General features: G+C 38.3%; 1 protein-coding gene across 2 annotated transcripts in view; it reads right to left on the bottom strand.

The window, feature by feature from the left end:
- The window catches only part of PLPP1 (phospholipid phosphatase 1), a 65,725-nt gene that overhangs the window by 24,504 nt on the left and 21,461 nt on the right, over positions 1–19,760 (bottom strand). Inside the window, exons 2-3 of one of the 2 annotated variants that reach the window (XM_069879795.1) lie at positions 12,007–12,158; positions 8,070–8,350 (exon numbers count right to left, since the gene is read on the bottom strand). In XM_069879795.1, coding sequence (XP_069735896.1) covers positions 8,070–8,350; positions 12,007–12,158 — 433 coding nt within the window. The remainder of the gene's footprint in view (positions 1–8,069; positions 8,351–12,006; positions 12,159–19,760) is intronic. The other variant, XM_069879794.1, reaches the window with a different exon arrangement.

The raw sequence follows: 19,760 nt of genomic DNA, 5'->3' as shown, positions 1-19,760 counted from the left end.
AGCTGGCATCCAGTTCGTCTTTTGAACATCAATAGCACTGCTCTGTTCCTCCTCCTTTATATTCAACTGTCCTGTAAGAGAGAAATTGGATCTTGAGAACAATTAATAAAAAGTATTTTACTTTAAAGCTCTGAAAAATGAAAGCATGTCCTCAGAACTGATTTACAATGTGACTCACGCTTCAGCTACAAAAAGTTTTAACAGCAAATTCCTTTTAATATATACTATAGGGGAGAATTAAGGCAACCACTTTAAGTACATCCACTGCCAATACTCATTTGCAAATCACCTGTACCACCTCCTAGTTGCTCAGAAACAAGAGCTTACGCAAGACATTGTATGTATGCATACTCATACATACACGCACTCTTAATTGGTTATTTAGAAACCTGTTACTGTAGCTGAAATTGTAGGCTTAAAGGTTAATCTGCCAAAAGACTGTTCTTACATCCTTCTCTGGAAAAGATCCAAACCCCTGTTTTCTACTCCCAGCTTTGCAGTGGGTTAGTCAAGGAAGTACAAGTTAATCTTACATCTTCCTACCTGCAACTTCTGTGTCTCATAGCAGCAGCATGATAATCTAGCACTTTACATCCCTGGAATGAAAAAAGCTATTTGTTTTACCTGAAGACTATAGAACAATTCTACCTTTGTGCAATAGCTCTGCTATCGCTTTTAAAAAGAATGAAAAAAGTGGGGTATGAGATGTTTGGTCTGTGTATTTTTTGACTCTAATGAATACTTCAGTTTAGAAAAATGTGAAGTGCATTCATGGAGACTTCTAAATTTTTATTTTTTTTTAAAAAGACAAAAGCTGGACCCAGCAATCACCCATATTTGAAATTCAGTCCAGATTTTTCAGTTGCAGTCCAAAGGACAATAAAATTCCATCACAAAGGGACACATTTGGCATTTATGAAATCCAGTTTGGAGTAGATCTCGCATACGGACAAGAAAAAAGCCTTGATATATATGTCTCAAAAGAAGAATAGAAACAAGCCAACAATACCTCAAGTGGCAGACATTTTAAGAGACAGGAAGACTGGAACAACTTCAAATTTGCACCTTGAATGAGAGCTCAATGAATAAGCTCAAGTTAAGAGAAGTAAAGGGTTCAAGAAATTAAACCATATGTTGACCCTTCCCCTTTTAACTCACCATGAGGAACAGCTGGAGTTGCGTAACAGAGAAATGCAAAGTCAGAGAAGTTTGGCAAGGAGAAAACTCACGTAGCTGTTTAGAGGCCAGAGTTAAAGTCTTGCCCAGTGCTGAAGAATATGAAGAACTGCTAAGTCTTCCTTTCAGGCTTAGTAAGCATTTGTTGTAGACAAGAGATGGAGGGCAACTCCATGATATTTTAGAACCTACTAGTTAAAATTGGCACCTCTAACACTGAAGTACAGATTAAAACTTCTGGAAACTGGAGGTATGGGAACTTAGGCATTTCACATTCAGAAAGGCTTCTCCTGAAGGAAATTCAGATACCTCAAAATCTGCTAGAAGAGTGCAAGCAATTCCATGGCTTTCTTTTTTTGACACTGCTGTTGGACCAGCCTAACAGGAAAAAAGCTTTCTGCTAATGTGTTACTCAGGAGCAAAGATAAACTAGCTGGACATTACAGCAACAGCCTTGGTTGCAGTAACAATGGGATGGTAGGATTTCAGGGACAACCTCCTCTGAAAACAAAAACATTCCATCCCCTTGTGGAAGAAACAGGCAGGAATAACAAAAGGCTATGTTAATTCAGTGAGCAACATCTGATTGAGTTTATATGCAAAGAAATAATGAGATATAGAAAAAGACTGTCTACCAAGGACAAGTACTGAAGCAACATCCAAGCACGCAGAGAAGGAATTAGGAAGGTCAATGCTGGAGCTAGTGAGAGATACAAAGGACAATGGGAAGGTACTGACCTGGTAGATCAGCAGCAAAACAAAGACAAGGATAATACAGGCCCACCATTAAACAGGGTGAGCTATGCTGTGGCAGAGGGATTAGAAAAGCTAGAAGGTACCCGATACCTTCTTTGCCTCAGATTTTGACATCTTTTCCAATAAGATCCCTTCAGCCTCCCGGGTCTTCATGCCTAGCAGTAAAATTCAGAGGGGAAAGGTACTTTCTAGTCAAGGAAGATCTAACCATGCTTACTTAAACCTGAACTCGCATCCAGTGGTACTGAAGAAGGCAGATTATGCCATGATAAGGTTGTTTATATACTGCTAAGAAGCCATGATAAGGAGGCAGGGGTCCTCCTGATGGTTAGAAAAAGAGCCTGAAGGACTGAAGTAATAGAATTTCCCAACAGGCTGTGAAATCTCCACCTCCAGAGCTTTTGAACAAATCCAGATATGCAGTGCTTTGTCAAAACTTTAGTTATCTCCACTTTAAACTGGAGGTTGACTAGATGACCTAGAGAGGTTGTGTGTATACAGTCTGTATCTATACACAAAGGCTTCCTAAGCATCCAGCCACATACCAGAAGTAGTTAATCCATTCCTGCCTGACAGGAAAGATGGAGAGAGGTTCTTTATCAGGGAATGCAGTGATAGTATGAAGGGTAATGGTTTTAAGATGAAAAAGGGGAGATTTAGATTAGATGTAAGGAAGAAATTTTTTACTGTGAGGGCAGTGAGGCACTGGCACAGGTTGTCCAGAGAAGCTATGGATGCCCCATCCCTGGGGGTGTTCAAGGGCAGGTTGGGCTGGGCCTTTCAGCAACCTGATCTAGTGGAAGGTGTCCCTGCCCATGGCAGGGAGGCTGGAACTGGATGCTCTTTAAGGTCCCTTCCGACTCAAACAATTCTAGGATTCTATGATTGTAACAAGGTCTCCAGAATCTTCCAGATGATGTGGACATTAACAATACTGCTCTAGGGGGGAGAAATCAATTCAATACTAAGAAAGGGTTCAATGAAAATTTTAGAATACAGAGTTCAGAACTTTATAAAGTATACTCTAAGGTACACTCAAAAGGGTAGAAAACATTAGATTTTAAGAGAAGCCAGTGTATTTTATTTTATAAAATGTTTTCATGCCTTTTCCAGTGATATTTAGAAAGGTTTTTTAAAAAAAATAGTTTTTACCATCCTCTGCAGGTAACAATCATCCCAAAATGCAGTATTAAAAATACAGATTTATGTTAATCCAAAACTACAAAGAGTAACTTTATAAACCAATTGCCAGGTATCTGAATTGATTCTTCACCTTGGTCTGCTAAATTGATTGGTCCTAATTAGTTTCTGTTCCAGAGAATTTTGTGACCTCTGTGGCACAGCAAACAAACGTGGTACACTGAACATGTGACAAGAGGAACACACTCATTAAGTGTGTTGCTTTCAAAGGTTTTAAGTTCAATACATCATTAGCAACAGTTGTGTTTCACGCTCCTAATTTAGTATTTGTATTGCAAACTCAGTTTTTCATACATTATTACTGCAGGAAGTGATTCCCAAAACCAGATAATTTAAGGCAGTATGCTTTAAAGTTTAGGGAAGCATCATTTGTACCAGCAGTAACTAGAACTTATTTATTTCCACCCTCATATATTATTGTCCCTGTGAACTTATTCAGCAGACAGAGCAATAATACTACATACTTCACGCTATGTTTATTCTTACCATTTTTTGGATAAAATGTAGGTTTAAATAGTACCCGATTCAATATAATTGACCTTTACAAAAGACTTTAATGTGCTGTTTGTGCTGCCAAGTTTATAACGTGATATACAAAAATATACACACACACGAAAGTGACAGCACAATCCTAAATTAAGTTCTAAAAATACTGTAAGCTGTGTGTAGCACCTACTACATTGTTCAAAATGCAAAAAATACTCTCATTCATATGTTCTTTCAATTATGCACTACTCTTCAACACCAGAGGCTTGATTTGTGAGGGTTTTAATGTTGCTTTGGAGGAAATTTTGTTCCATTTGGAGTACTGGAGGTGGGGGCTTGGTTTTTGTTAACAATACAGTTAGAAAGCACCCCATCACCATACTGAAGTCCTGAAGTAAAATACTTTTAAACATAACTAAACAAATAGCTTTTAAAGTTGCCTTTTTGCCCCCTACCAGAAATCTAAAAAATTTTTCCAATCCAATCAAGTGGTAGGATACATTAAGGTTTTTTTTTAGAGTGTTGAAGACTTGTTCCACAATTCATATACAAGAAAAGTGAAGCTCTTGATGTTCTACTTTACTGGACATTCGAGGTTCACTGTTTACAAACTCATTTCAGATAGACGACCAGCAAATACAGAGAAGTACAGCAACCAATGTAAATTAAAATACAGAACATTACAAAACCAGAAAATTAAAATACTCATTCATTCACAGCTCCTGCTGCTGGACATCTGTGGCTTCTATTAACTCTTTCAGATGCAAGAAAGCTAACAAACGGGATGCACAAGTAATCTGCCATGGACTGGCTAGAGCGGACAGGTTTGGGAAGTATGCCCTAGCTACCAATAAGGAATGGAGAAGTCATCATCTGTTGTTTCAGTGTCCTTTCTGTCTAGTCCTCTTTAAGGAATGTGGATAGCTTGCCAAACAAGCAAAATCAGGCAAAGGTAAGCAGTAGCAAGCCAAAAGAGAGGGAAGAATTGAAAAAGAATGGGAGCTGCAAAAGCCAAAGAGATGAGAGATTAGTGGACTGCTCACTCACATCATCAGTTATTTTTGTAGCCCAGCACACCTACCTATTTTACTGAGTTCTAAAAAGGAAACAGCCACTTGGCAAACTGTTATCTTTATAGGCGCTAAAGAAAATACCTTAAAGGCAATCCAGTAGCATTAAAGCATACACTGCTGTATTAAGTGACATGCTAATTGCTAGCACCAGTGACGGGAGGACCTCTTGGCTTTGATCTCTGTGAATGAAGGCACTAAAACTTCTGCTTGTATATCAAACTTACTTTTATTTACAAGATACTAAAACAAGACACTGCCTCACAGCAAAGAAAATGCATAACATGAGGTTCTGTACCTTTCTGCCCAGTGCAACTACATTTAAAAAATATGTATCTTGCTCAACTCTTATGTGCTTTAAGGAAAACTTTGCTATTTTTGATAGGTCAAGGACATTTGAGTTACTACTCTTGATGCTTATTTAAACGGAATATTATAAAGCTCCACACAATTAGTTTGCATCAAACCTAGCAACACCTTCATAAAAGCTTCAGAATGCAGTTCTGTATAAACCATTCACCTCATGCCAAGCTTAAATCACCAAAACCACCTGACAAAATGGTTGTTTTCTAAAATACACAGAAAACTACAGTTTCTAATGCTTGTCTTTTTGACAGCATAATCTCTAAAATTATTCAAGAATAACTTTGAGTTCTGCTACCAAACAGGAAAAATAGGTTCAATCATAATATATGGCTCTGTATGCAACAGATTGTCCTGTCTTCATTCTTTCTTAGTATTTCTACCTGCATATTTATTTTATGGAAATAAGGGTAAATGGTAATAAGTTTGCTGCTAGTACTTGCCCAGCTGATCTAGAAATTCACCTCTGGGTTACAGTTAGAGAGCTTACTGACCTTCTCCAACTTGCTGCAAAATTCACTGCAATCAAACTCCCTCCTTTTCGTGGCTTATTAATTGTAAGTTATGTAGGCAAATGACCCAAGATCATTGAAACCACCCTTTCAGATGCAGGACGCAATTTGCATAAGAAACCCAGAATTATTTACTGGGTCACTGCTCCGTGGCATCCACCTGTACAGGACAATGTCACACTTTAATCTACCTTACTTCGACCATTCACTAGCTTCCTTTTTGCTTACAGCTCCCTGTTTACGGAAAAGTCTCAGCTGAGAGCACAAGTACCACAAGTGAATTCATTCTGAAGTTATCACTTCAAGTCAAGTTTTGACCAAACAGGAGAGCCCTCTTACATAATTTTCTTGAGAGCAACAGGGACAACAAAAAGGGAACAAAATATTAGCTGAGAATACAAACCTAACAACTCATCAATTAAGAGGTAACAGAAAAACCTTGCTTCCAATGTGGAAGCCAGATTTCAAAGCACCAGTTGCACAAGGAAGAACAAGAGCCAGGTGATTACCATGCTCTTGTTCCCATACAACAAAAAGCTTTCCTCAAACAAGGAAATGGATAACTATTTTTCATCACCTTGAAACCCCAGAAAATTCTATTTCAGGGCCATTTTAGTCATTAATGTCAACTCAAATTTTCTCCTTTTCCCTCTTTACATTTGAGAGGCATTTTAGACTCATACAGAAGTTCAAATGAAGAGTCAGATTTATGCCAAATTGAATTTTGACCCTACAGATTCATCCTGAAAGCAATGGAGTTCAGTTTCACAAAGCACCTCAATGTGCAATTTTAAGACTCCATTCCATATGAAATATAGACAAGTATCTTTTCATGCAGTTGCAGAGTAATAAAACTAAATAGCACTTAATGAAGCAAAAAAGTAAAAACATTTTACCCCAACACAACATAGCATACAACAAAATCTGTATTTCCCCTCTCTTGTGTTATAAGTTACCATGTTATCTTCTTTAAAACACTAAAAGAGTTGCCTTCTGGTAATTACTTATGCTAATTCACCACACTTAAATTTGAAAAGCTGACAAGATATCAATACAAGCTGTTATCCTGGGGGAGAGGGCATCTCCTTTATTTCATATAAGGTTGTTCTACTGCAAGTCAGATGTTTGAAAAGTCAGTAACAAAGGTCTGACAGACATTGTTTAGAAAATATTTTATTTCTACATTTAATGAAAACCCTCCTTCTACTCTGCTTTTCTCCAAACTGAAGTTGACAGTCATACAGAAAATGACCTTTAAAAGTCTTCAGCAGTACATCATGTATTTTCTAGAACAGAGATAAAAATTATACCTTACTAGTGGATATCACGACTCTACAGGCTACTCACAGGCAAGGAAAGTCAACCCAGTAATTGATGTATAGAATAGCTTAGAAAAAAGCAAATAAATCTTCTAAGTATGATTATGGGCATTAGCAATACAAAAAAGCTACACATGAAGCATGCTCCTCTACTTTCATCTCTCAAAGAACAAACTCCAGTTTGTTGATTTATGGCCTACATGAAGTTCTTCTCATTTTAGGATTATCTGCTATCCCACTTATCTATCATCATACACTTGCTCCTCTACAACTGACAGCCATTCAAAATACAAACTGCTCCTGGCACCTTTGAACAGCTGCTGTGTGTGAATTGGAGCTAGACCCGCTCCCCTACCAAGCCAGTAGGCAACACTTTCCTGTGGCTGGTAAGGAAAAACATGCATGCCACTGGAAGATCCACGCTAGAAAAGCAAATGAGTACAGAGCACAGACACAGATTTATTTAAAACACACACAGAGAAAAGTTCTAACTAAGAGGGTATACAGATCTCCTAGAAAAAGAATGGCAAGAAGTTTCTCTAAATCTAAACTTCCAGGGAACTCAAGCAACTCAAACACCAGAAATTATTCTGAACATATTTTCATATTTCCACTAGCATTCAAACACTATCACTTATACAGTGACCAAATTCCAATGTGCCAGATACTTCATTTTTGTTTCCCTGTTATCTTGTGTCAATTAAAGTGGCAGGTAAGTATTTAAGGTAATGAAATATGTAATAATGAGAAAACTGATTCTCTTAACAATCCTCCATATTTTTACATGTATACATCCAGTTTCTATTTGCTTTCACTCTAGACATGAAGTGTTTCCCTTGCTATTCCACATTCAATTTTGAAGGCAGACTTCAAATTCTTCTCTTCATTGGAAGGCACACACATTTTAGTAACATAAATAGAAGTCAATCAATCTGAACATCACCCACAGTTTATAAAAAAGAAGAAATTAATACACCATAATTCATGCATTCTTCTGTCCATTAATAAAACAGGTTTCCACAAATTAGAAAAAAATCCCAGTGTCTAGACAGGGCTCAGCATTTAAAATTCATTACAAGACATTTATTCTAGGAGAAGTACAAAAAAAACCTCAGTACGATACCAAGCTCCTCATCCCAAGTTAAAAAACAGTTCTTAAACAAATATACAAGGTTAGTCAGACTCACCTTCCCTCGTTGATTTTTGCTTTATCCCCTTGACAAGAGAAGTTCTCAATGTAACCTAGACTGCAGTTGATTCGTGTCCAGTCAGGCTGGCACACAGCAAGGAAGTGAGGACGCAGTCTACCTATGGAGTACTTGGCAATGTCCGTCAATGACTGGCTAGCAGTTGCTCCAAAAATGAAGGTCCCAATGGCTTTGTAAATAGTGGCTATGTAGTTATTTCTGACAAATGAATTTGAGTGCAAATTATTATAAAAGACAGAGAGAGTCTCTCCTAGGATTATCTGAAAGAGAAATAAGAAGAACAGTTAAATTTAGTGACTTGAAAAGAAACATACTACCTCATTGTTGTTAACATTCAGACATGTAGTTTCAGAAATTAGGGTTTTTATTAACATTAAGCTGCAAATTTAGATTTTCCAAGAGTCAGCAGTAACCATGCCTAAACTTTAACAACTTATGTAGAAGAAACAAAACCTTTTACCTTACCCTGCTTCATGTTGAACTTATTATTGATTTTCAGAATATTTTATTAAACCAAACCATTCTGAGAGTAACTTCTATCCATTATACTTGGCATGGCCCTAGGTGGAAACACTTTATTCAGTATCACATTTTATTCTATACTGAGTCTTCTTCACCAAAGCTTCCACTGAGCAGGATTTCTGTATTTCACCACAAAGTTATGATTTTTGTGAAGCCAAGATTATTCTGAAGGGTCTAGACTTCAAACCCAGATGTGAAAGGAGAGGTATTTAAAAAAGAAATTCCCTGCTCCTCAGCAAAATTAAATCTTTAGGGACAAAAAGAAACCAACAAAAATAGGGAGAAGACAGGCATTAGTGAGGTCTTCCCAAGGATTTTTTTTCCACTGTGCACTGTGTGTTGACAGGAAATCAGATTTAATTTTGTTTTCCTGCAATTCTGTCTTGCACTAAGTAAGTTTTTCCTTAAATCATGTACAAAACTTCAACCCAGATAAGCTGGATACTGAATCAGATGGCCCCATTTTGGACAGGAAGGCTCAACTGATACAGCTTATCAGATGGGTGGGTGACTGTATGCATATGTGTAAAGTGATCTTTAAAAATCCTGTAAAGATTAAACGATGGCCCCATCTTTCACATGAGTGACTTGTCCAGGATCCCAGCAAAGCAGAGTTTTGGTGAATGAAGCTGTTATTAGACTTTCTGACACTTGGGCAACTTTGCACATTAAGGGAAACAAACAATCCCATAAGACGTGTGACAATGAAGTTTTTACACTCTGCACCATACCAAAACACGGAGTGAAGCAGAGAAACATCAGAACATGGACTAAAGCTGAGAAAGTTTTCAGTAAAGTATATATTGGCAAGCTCCTATACAGAATTCCACCTATACCAGAGAGTAACCTCTTGATAGGGACAGTTGAGCAGAAGTATCACAGCCATAACTGGTAAATAATGAATCCCTTTTAAAGAACCCTCCTGTGAAACCTGAAAAAAGGTTGAGGTGACAAAAAAATTAGGTGATGTCAATGTCTGCATCCAATGAAATAGAGAAGAGTATTAATCTTCAACAGTCTGAGTGAGCATTGAGTAAGTGACACCAACATTTGCTCTTGAAAAGCCTAATTTAACAAATAAAATACTATCCCTGATGTTGCAAAGGTAAATTTGTTAGCTAAATTCATACAGGCTCACATGGAGACTGGATAAATTCAAAGCAAATACATCCATTAAAAATTATTATATTAATGGCTGGTAAAAAAGTAGTGAGAGTAAAAATCACTCTTTGCTTGCTCCATAGAATCATAGAATAATAGAATAGTTTGGGTTGGAAGTGACCTTAAAGATCATCCAGTTCCAAGCCCCCCTGCCATGGGCAGGGACACCTCCCACTAGATGAGGCTGCCCAAGGCCCCATCAAACATGTCCTTGAACACCTCCAGGGAGGGGGCAGTCACAGCTTCCCTGGGCAACCTGTGCCAGTGCCTCATCACCCTCATTGTGAAGAGATTCTTCCTTATGTCTAGCTTAAACCTGCCCCTCTCCAGTTTACACCCGTTGCCCCTAGTCTTATTTTCTGTTCTTCCTCACTCATCCATTTTAACTGCAGCTAGAAATGAGGTAACAAGCTAGATGGACTTCAGTTGTGACTAGGTACTGATGCTTAAGTAATACTGACTACCAACAGTAGTGGCAGGGTAAAAAAAAAAAACTAGTCCCATCTTAAAAAGCAGGATCTTCTAGAATAAATCATTTGCAGTTAATAGAACAAACACCAAAAAAGTTTCATCTGCTCCAGATGTATGTAAGTTTTGAGGTAGATATTCCAAATAAAAGGAAAACTAGGCAAGTCCCTGTTTTGATTCCCAGCCCCATATTTCTGCAGCTGTTCAAAAAAAATTCTACTGAAGAGCAAACAAGGTGTAAGTTGATCTTTATGCTGGAACCTAGATAAAAATCTGTGCAGTCCTTATGTAAGATTTAATTGCAACAACATCCCTCCTAATTTTAACCCATTAGCCCAGAGAAACCACTCGCCAATAGTGAAGTATACGTTTAGCTGCTCTTTTTCCAGCTTTGATTTCTAGGATATAGTTTGATAAATATTTATACACCTCAAAGTTTTATTTGGCATAAAAGAGCTTTAACTCTGCTCAAAGTGTAGTTCTGATGAGCTTTGATGTCACCCAACACAGAGCCATGAGTGGAGTTGGAAGCTTTTTAGTTCATCTGGACAGGGATCTTCAAGCCCTGTTGAAGGGCCATCGTTGTAACATACGTGTAGCCCCCATAAGACTCAGGACAGGAAATAAGGGATTGCTGAGGGATATGGTTTAGTGTTTGATAGGAATGGTTGGACTCGATGATCCGGTGGGTCTCTTCCAACCTGGTTATTCCATGATTCTGTGATAATTAACTCATGAGTTCCAGCTCGCCCCTCTACCCATGACCAAGGACATGTCCCACCACCCCTTTTTGCCCCAGCACTGATACTGTATTCTTCAAAGAGTCATTTCACTTCACCTAGCTCAAAGCTGTTGTTTTCTGCCAAGCTAAGGAATTTCACTAGCTTATCCTGGTTCAGATAAGCCACCAGAGGTGGCAAAAGGCAGGGTAAGAGTGGGGCCTCACTTTTTACCCACAGTAAGCTATTAGGTTAGCTCAGGTGACAGCATATAATTAAACCTAAAGCAGACAGTCACTATGTACTTAAGGCTGAGCTAGGAGTAGTTGTCAAAGAGGGAGATCCCAAACTGGCAGTTGTAGAGGCAGCCTGTCCAGCTCACTGATCCAATGTGAAGAGAAGGCAAGGAGAACAGTACCCTGTTTTCAGCCAGGTTAGGTGCAGCATGAAAGTGAGCTCTAGCATTAAATCAAACACAAATGAGCCCTGTATTTTATCCTAACTTTGGGGGAAATATCCAGGGAAAGACTCCTTTGGTACTTATTCTTCTAATTCTAGTTATGTTTTGGTTAACTTTTGAATGGAAGCTATAATGTATTTCTGCTAAAGAATTTGGTATCTGTTGTTACACTTCCACACACAGAAGTGCTCCCAGTGACTGTGTGGCAGATAAAAATGCTGCCGTAACAGCAAACTCATGCTCTGAAAGTGGAAGCTCACCAAACAGAAAAGCTTGAGACAGGCATTTAAAACATATTGATGTTGTTCTGAGCTGATATGGTAATGAAATAATTTTTTTCTCAGATTATAGAATTAATTAATTAAAGTATTATTTTTTCTGTTTAAAAACAACAAAAAAAAAACCCTAAAAACCTTTTAGTTATTCTTGTCAGAACACCATTTCTACTGCTTTAGCACCTGGTCTAATTGTGAAGTCAAGAAATCCTACAGACTACAGTTTTTGAAGTCTGCATTAACAGATCACCCCTCCTCCCTCTTCCCCACCTCCACTGAAATTAAAAGCAATGAAGAAAAGTTTAACTTACAACAATTATACTGAAAGGAATAATTATTCCTGCTAACAACTTATAAGAAATGGTGTCCTCTTTGTATGGATACCGGATGGATTCATCACTACAGAAAACTCCTCTCTGGAAGGGGATACGTCTTGAATTGAGAATTGCAAAAGGCAAGCCAGCTAGCAAAAAGGAATAAAAAATACATTACAAAAGCAACACAGACTCTGGTGATGATCATACCCCCGCATTTCCAAAAAGAAGTGCATAAAGAGGAACAGGCATGCAGCTGGTTAAAAGGTTAAGGGCTTCCTTTGGCCCATGACTACTGTCTTGTCTTTACAGCTCCCAGGAAGGGTTGTTGAATAAAGGAGAGCAGGACTGGACTCCTCTCACCTTTGCATTTGTGACACATCAAGTATAGAAGCATGCCGAAACCGTGTTTAAGTAAACAGTTCAGTGGCAACTACTGAGTTGCTCAGTCTGAGCGCCACAATTGTCAGCTATTCCTTTACATTCCAGGAAGCAACAGTTGCCCCTTTATACCTTCTCTGGATACCTTTACAAGTCAGAAGAGCATAAACTGCATTTCATGAAAGCGTAAGAGGCGTGCTTTTCAGGGAGAGCAAGTGCAGAGGGAATTTTCAGGAAGAGATACGGAGAAAAGAAGTACACACGAGATTCTCACTTCCGCAGACAGTGAATAGTTCCCTAGAACAATATGGTCACTGCATAAGCCCTACAACCTTAGGGCATGGAGACTTTATTTCCCTCTCTTCTGCAGAAGAGAAACCCTTGGGGTCATTCTAAACTCAGCAGAATACAAGATTAAAGCACACAACCCTTTGCGCTATTGCACCTCAAATGACCTGCAATACCGACCAAAACAAGCCCTATGAAGAGCAAAGTTTTAAAAAAGCTTAAATAGGATATAAGTTACTACAAACTAATCAAAACACTTCTTTAAACCCTGATCCTTGGTACACATACAGTGTCTGAACAATCTAAGAACACAGATGAATAACCCCTGAAAGAAATAGCTATACAGAAAAAAAGTGGGGAAAAACCAGGAACGTTTAAACAAAAACTATCATTTGGGGAGAAACACTCCTAATCTACCAATAAGTAACCAGAATAACAAAAAACAGCCTCCTTCCAGACAGAGAAAGATGTCGCTTCAGTCTCAGTTTTCTCCTCAGCAACTCTGTGTCAAGGCACTGCACACCTCCTCCTTTCCATACACCTGGCCGTCCCCAAATAAATATATACAAACAAAAATCAACAAAGAAAGAACAGGAGAAAAAGAAAGGATTAAAAAAAAATTGGTACCAAGCAAACATTAAGAGAACTGTTAGGGAAAAGAGAAATGCTAAGTTACACAGTCAGGATTGCAAAAAGAAAAGAAAAAAGAAAAAAGACCTAGGATCCTCTTGAACCCTCTTCCCCCTTTGGAGGACCTGTGAAGTCCCCCAAACCAAGCTGGACTCCTTGGCCCACCACAGATAAGCCATAACATAGCTTTACCAATGATTTGCTATTAATTTTACTCTTCATACCATGAAGTGACAACTTAAAAGAATACATTGGCTTGAAAACAGACACAGAACAACAACTAACAGACTAATGGCTTGTAAGGCCATTAAAAATATCCTTGAAGCAACCTCTGATGACACACGGCTTTGTTATATGAACAAGCAGCTACAGGCTGACCATAGAACCCATGTATTTCAGCTAAGCTCGTTGCAAAGTCAAGTACCTTCTGTACTGTTAAAATCAATAGCATTGAAAACCTCACCAATTAAATTGGCAGAAAAAAAATGACGTCAGTGTGAAGAGCAGTTGTTTCCAGTTCTAAATCAGAGAGACTACAACTGTCCGAGTTCGGGAAGCTGTCCAAGCACACCAACAAAAGAGGACAGCAGGATGGGCTAAGAGCCAAACCAAAGCCCCACCATAACACTAAACCATTCGAACACCAGGCACCACAGAACTCTAGGGCTTTTGACTTTGCAGTATAGTGCAAAACCAGACTTTTCTACCAGGGAAAAAAAAAATCCTTCTCTCTTCCTCCTAACAGGAAGAAGAGCAGCGTTTCTAAAAACGCTGCAGACTAGACCTTATTCCTACCCTTCCCTTGTGCTGGTATTGTGACAGCGCTGTGACAACAGTCACAACATATCTGTTGTTTAGAATTCAGTTCACTTGTGCAATTGAGGAGGCAGAAGTGTGTTGTCATGATGAGGGAAGATGACTTATCAACACAATGCCATGGTGTTCCCAATGCCATTTATTCTGTAAAATATTCTCCAGAAAGTGAAAACTTCATCCTTTGCCCTGCACACATACTAAAACCAAGATTTGAAATTGTATTTGACAAAAGTGTATTTTTCAGGTCTCCAGAATTGGAGAATGAGCCATACACAAATAAGTCTCTTGATTATTTACCTGTTTACTTCTCTAGAGCAGGTAGTCTTAATCCTCATGATAAAGCAGTTGCTCACAAAATTAAGTTCCGCCAAGAAACACCTGATCAACACACTGCCACAAATACTTGTGATTATAGTTAGGTGATGTCACTGACATCACATCACCAGCTCTGCATCATCCTTTTGAAAGACCTCTTCTGTGAACAATGGTGTCCATGGCTTACCCCTCATTTCCTCCCACCCACACATGGATGTTGTAGTTTCTTAAGGTAAAAGATAAATTTTGTGGAGTGCTGGGGTTATTCAAGTGTTTTTGGGAGGCTTTTTTTTTTCCAGAATTGTCTGCTGCTAAGTCAGAAATAGAAATCCATGGTATGTGGATCATGGGAATGAAGTCCTTCACGCAGTAAGGCCATGTGCATTTCCTTGCAAAGAAGCTGCTTGTAATATGTGATCACTCTTCAGCAATATAGAGGTTATGATGTAATTAGTCTGTAATTGCTTGCAGCACCTTCCTGTATCAAGATCATGCAAACAAAATAACAAACTCAAAGTTTGTTTTTGTTTTGCTGCTTAAGCAAGTAAGAACTGGCTAAATTAAGTAACTATAATGCCTTTTTCATAGATTGAAAGAGGTTGAAAGAATTTATCTGAAAACAATCTCACTTTGCTAATTAAAAAAGTTTCCCCCTAACTGTATAACAGATTTAAAAGGTAATTTCACCAGTCATTTGTCTTACTGTTGTTCTCAGCATATTTCAGTGCTGAAAGATGTGCTACGCGAAAGTTTGAGATAAAAGTTTTTGTTTCTGAAAACCAGATTACAGTAAAATTGATGAGATTGACTTAATGTTGTTCAAATGAAAACTAAAGTTACAGAAATACAACCTTTGTGATTTACCTTTTGCTCAATCCAAGGCAGTTATTAGCCTGAAAACATGCCGGTATTGGATTCTGATGTGTTTTTGGTTAAAGTACTCCCTAACGTCAATATCAACTACCTCAGCACACACTCCATACAACAGTTTTAACCTACTTCTAAGCACACATGGATTCATTTCCCTATTAGTTAATGGGAAGGAGTAGAAAAGTAGAAGTCAAACCACAGGGGCAGTAACTCCTACTGTTTCTGGCAAAGGAATCCATTAAGAAAATCTTCCCTCAATAATTAAGGGTTTTGTTCCATTTCAAACAAATTGGGAAAGTCTGGTTTTGTAGGATTTTAAGGTTGGGGCTTTTTTTTAAAAAAATTAAAACTTAATATCTCTAAAATCATATCAAATCAAAGTTATTTCAAATGTATAGCTTTAGTACTTTCTGCAGTGCAAAAGCCTCTCCCCTGAAGACTATGCCATGCAGAGACAGGGGAAAAACACCATTTGGCTCATTCATTAGTACAAACAGGACAAACAAGCACAAGAACTGGTGTAAGTGATGAGACAAAGGCTGTTACTGTAGCAAGTACAACAGCAGAATTCCCCTATAGCTGTGATAGACGCGCTACTTTTGAACCTGAGAAATATCATAATTTTAGATAACAGGAATAAGTTTTGGCATTAGTGACAATTTTCTAAGTATGAAACCTCCTGACACAGGATGATGGGATATGACTGGAGATATCAAATAGCATTTATGTTCATAACAGTTTATCTTTCATTAGTGTCAAGGTCTCAACTTCCCAGATAAAATCATTCTTCAGTTGCAGTAGTACTACAGAAGGTGGGGTACTTCCTTGCCAGAAGACACATAAAAGTCTACAGTAGTTTCTCAGTAAAAGGTAGCAAACATTCAACAGTGGATCACAAGGAAAATAAACCTTGCTCATCTGTCATAGTCACATGCTGTTACAGTAAGTTAAAAGAAAGGCCCTGCTTTTTCTACAAATACCCCTTCCTCCCCCAAAAACAACCAACAATTTCCAAGGGCAGAGTGTGGCAAATTAAAGAGAAGAATTAGTAAAAATTAGTTGGGCCCTCTTTTACTTGAAAGCAGAAGAAATTGAGAAGTTTAAATACTACTTTTAAGTAATGAATGATAATGGCAGAGTATCATTAAAGGCTCTCTACTGAATACTTCCCATATGACACTAACAAAAAGCATCCCTGTCATATGCTTTATTTTCCAAGTCAATTGTAACACAGTGAAGAAATTGCCTAAAGGGAAAATGATGACAGGTATGTAAAGAGGAATTATAATGTTGAGAAGAGGTTACCAGTAGGGTAATCTCAAGGATAAAGCCAATAAGCTCGTGTTACACAGTGAGTATGCTGGCATCATTAATGAATAACTAGTAGACGTACTGCTGACAGAGCTGGCAATTCTCTGATACAGTGGGAGATCAAGGTCAGCCAGTTCTGCCTGCAAAACAACCCCTGAAGACTGAAGCAAGAGAACAGATGGAGATTTGTGCAGTAATGAGTTCAGAGTCATGCACCTGGAGGTTAAACAACTCCAATAAGCCAGAAGCTTGCCAGTTCAAAATATCAGGGGAAAATAATGTCTGTTTCCTATGACTTTTGTACATCGATAAAACAGTGCAACCACTAGACAAGTTCTTCCACAGGTATTAACACTTTCAGTCACCCAACAAAAACTTCTTCTCAAATAGCATTCAATCAGAATTTGCAAACATGTCTTAAATGCAGAGAAGGACTGCTAAGGTCCTCATTATCTCAAAAACTAGAAAAGCTGGGATTTGCACAATTGAGCTGGATGTAAAGGCTGTAAAAATCACCTAATTGCATAGAAGGTATATATCAGAAAAAAAGAGCAGCACTGATCTAACAACAACAATAACTGAAGAGCTACAAACACAGTTTGCAATAAAGATATTCATAGGGAGGGAGAAACATAGGCCTTAATCAGTCTTTCAGTCAGAATACAAGAGGTAGAAACACAATTTGCTTGACTGATATAACTAAATATTTTAAACAATTATAGTACTTTTGTCCAATAGTCCAACTTGTATGGTATAATGCATTAGATCTCCTCATAAGTCAAAGAGATTTCTGACTGATTATGCTGTGTTATTTTCCATAAATACCTCATGTAACACAGGTCTATTTCTCTCCAAGTTTCCAGTCTTGTTTAGGTTTCTTCACTGTTCCTGGTCATGAAGTTGATCTCTTCACAGAACTAAAAGTTGACCATCACAACTCAGGTGGAGAAAGAATATCGGATCATACACAACCCTTAAGTTGTCCTTTCAACTCTCCTCAGGAAGGACATCATTTTTTCATTTATCCGCACTGGTGAGCCAGCCATGATATTGCCATCTTTTGTATTTACTGCTCTGAGAACTCTGCTTTGCTGCATCACTGCACACATTCTCCTCCAGGGCTTTTTATGATGACACAGAACACAGCAGACTCCTGGAGAGCTCTACATGGTACCTTCCTCTCTTGTGAAAGCCAGGGAGCACTTACTCCTCATATTTCAATGAATTATTTATATACTTAAGGAATCATCTAATCTCATAACTATTTAGTTTAAGATTTTGGTGAAGTAATCATTTGAATGTACAGATCTAAGTGATATCTTTTATAAAATGCTGCCTTCAGCCCTGCTACACCACCCTTCTGGTGTATTAAGGGGATTAGGAAGAGAATAGACATGACTGACACCAGGAAACAGTGGATATGTTTCAGACAAAATAGCTTTAAACACCTGTGCTTAAGCAGTGGGTAGCAATAATCTTTCTCCAGAGTTCATAAACAAAGCAAGTTTAAAAGATTTTGCTGTCTTTTCTCCCAGCGCTTCAAGAAAAGCCACCACCACTCCCACATTACTAACTAATGCCAACTTCATTAGTTTAGCTGTAAACCAGAAGTGTCACCACAGAAGCATTAGTAGTATTTTTAGGTTTAAGTGTCCTTACATGAGAAAGTAGATAGAAAACAAATTAACATTTCCACTGAGTATGCTGTTGTGATTTTATTACTGACTGCAAACATCCACACGACACCAGAAATCCTGCCTGGGAAACGTGCATTCTGTGAAAAGTTGGTTAAAACTGGTTGGTTTACTATTACTCTGTATAACTGCTCACATTCTCTGGTGGTTGGTTATGGTATTATACAGCTCTTTGCTGATTAAAACAAGACTTTGGCTTCTCAGTACCACAGCTAGGTTACTTTTCATTTATTAAAGGAGCTTTAAAGCTCATGAGGGCACCTGGCAAGAAATATGCTTACACCACCACTCACAGTTCACCAAGATCAACTGCTGCATTTTGTCATTCATGGTTCTCCAGAAGAGGTGGGTAAAAAAACATCTCTCTCCACCAGCATTTTAGTGCCTTGGCCAGAACAGAAACAGGTACATTTGGGTGAGCAAGAGGAAGGGAAACGTAAGAAAGACGCAGCACAGAAAGGAACTTTCCTTCTCTTATTTTCTCTATTGCTCATATCTTGTTTCTGGTGCAGTCCCTTCCTTTTTTCATCACCCCCTTGTATCTCTGGTCTAAGTCCTGCTGGTTAACAGCAAGTTCTTAGTAACGTAGGTATGAGACTTGAGACAAGGACAAATCTATGCCACAGACTTTTTCCTTAAATGACAAGATTTAAATATTTAAGTTGCAACTCCCTCCCCCTACATTTCTCCTTATTCCATTTTACCCTTTTGTATACTCTACTAAATAATACCTTCAAAAAACAATTCCAAACCACTGACTGCTTGGCTTTCTCATAGTTATAACCAAGCTTCACTCAGCATTTTAAAAGCTTTTGTCTGGAGCTGTTTCCACTGTCAGGCTGCCAACTGTTTTACTCAGTTTCACGCACTGCGTGTGTTCATCACTGTATTAACAACTATGCCTGAAGGACTGAGTGAAGTACAATATCAAGTCCACAGACATAATGAGCAAGTCACTGCAACTTATTTATTAAAAAGAAACAGCATCTGGTGATAGTTATTTGTATTAGTACTAAACTTCAAGAGCTGCTTGCCAGATCTTTCCTCACCTGATTTTATACTGAGCCCATCAGAACACCCTCACCTCAGATGGAGCAGAAGCAGGGCCAAAGCTGGAAGCAGCAACTGCCATTTCTCAGCCTGCCCCCGTGGCGCTGATCTCACCCAGGAATTACTCCACAATTCAGCAGAAGTGCATCACTCTATATATTAACACTTCACATACTATAGACATGGGTCGTTGTTATTATTTCATCTTTAAACAGAGTTTGAATAAACACGACTTAGCAATTAGTTCCTCAGAATAAGCTTGGGTTCAGAGAAAATACTCATCTGTAGTAGTACACAATGGACAGCTAGTATCAACCCATGCCACATTATGAAGTTCAACAGCATTAAACAAAAAAATTTCCAGAGCCATGAATGTACCAAAAAAAACCCCAAAGA

Source organism: Phaenicophaeus curvirostris, chromosome Z (genome assembly GCF_032191515.1).
Source record: "Phaenicophaeus curvirostris isolate KB17595 chromosome Z, BPBGC_Pcur_1.0, whole genome shotgun sequence".
NCBI classification, from domain to species: Eukaryota; Metazoa; Chordata; class Aves; order Cuculiformes; family Cuculidae; genus Phaenicophaeus; species Phaenicophaeus curvirostris.
Note: the sequence above shows the minus strand (reverse complement) of the source record. Positions and strands in the feature narration are given on the sequence as shown.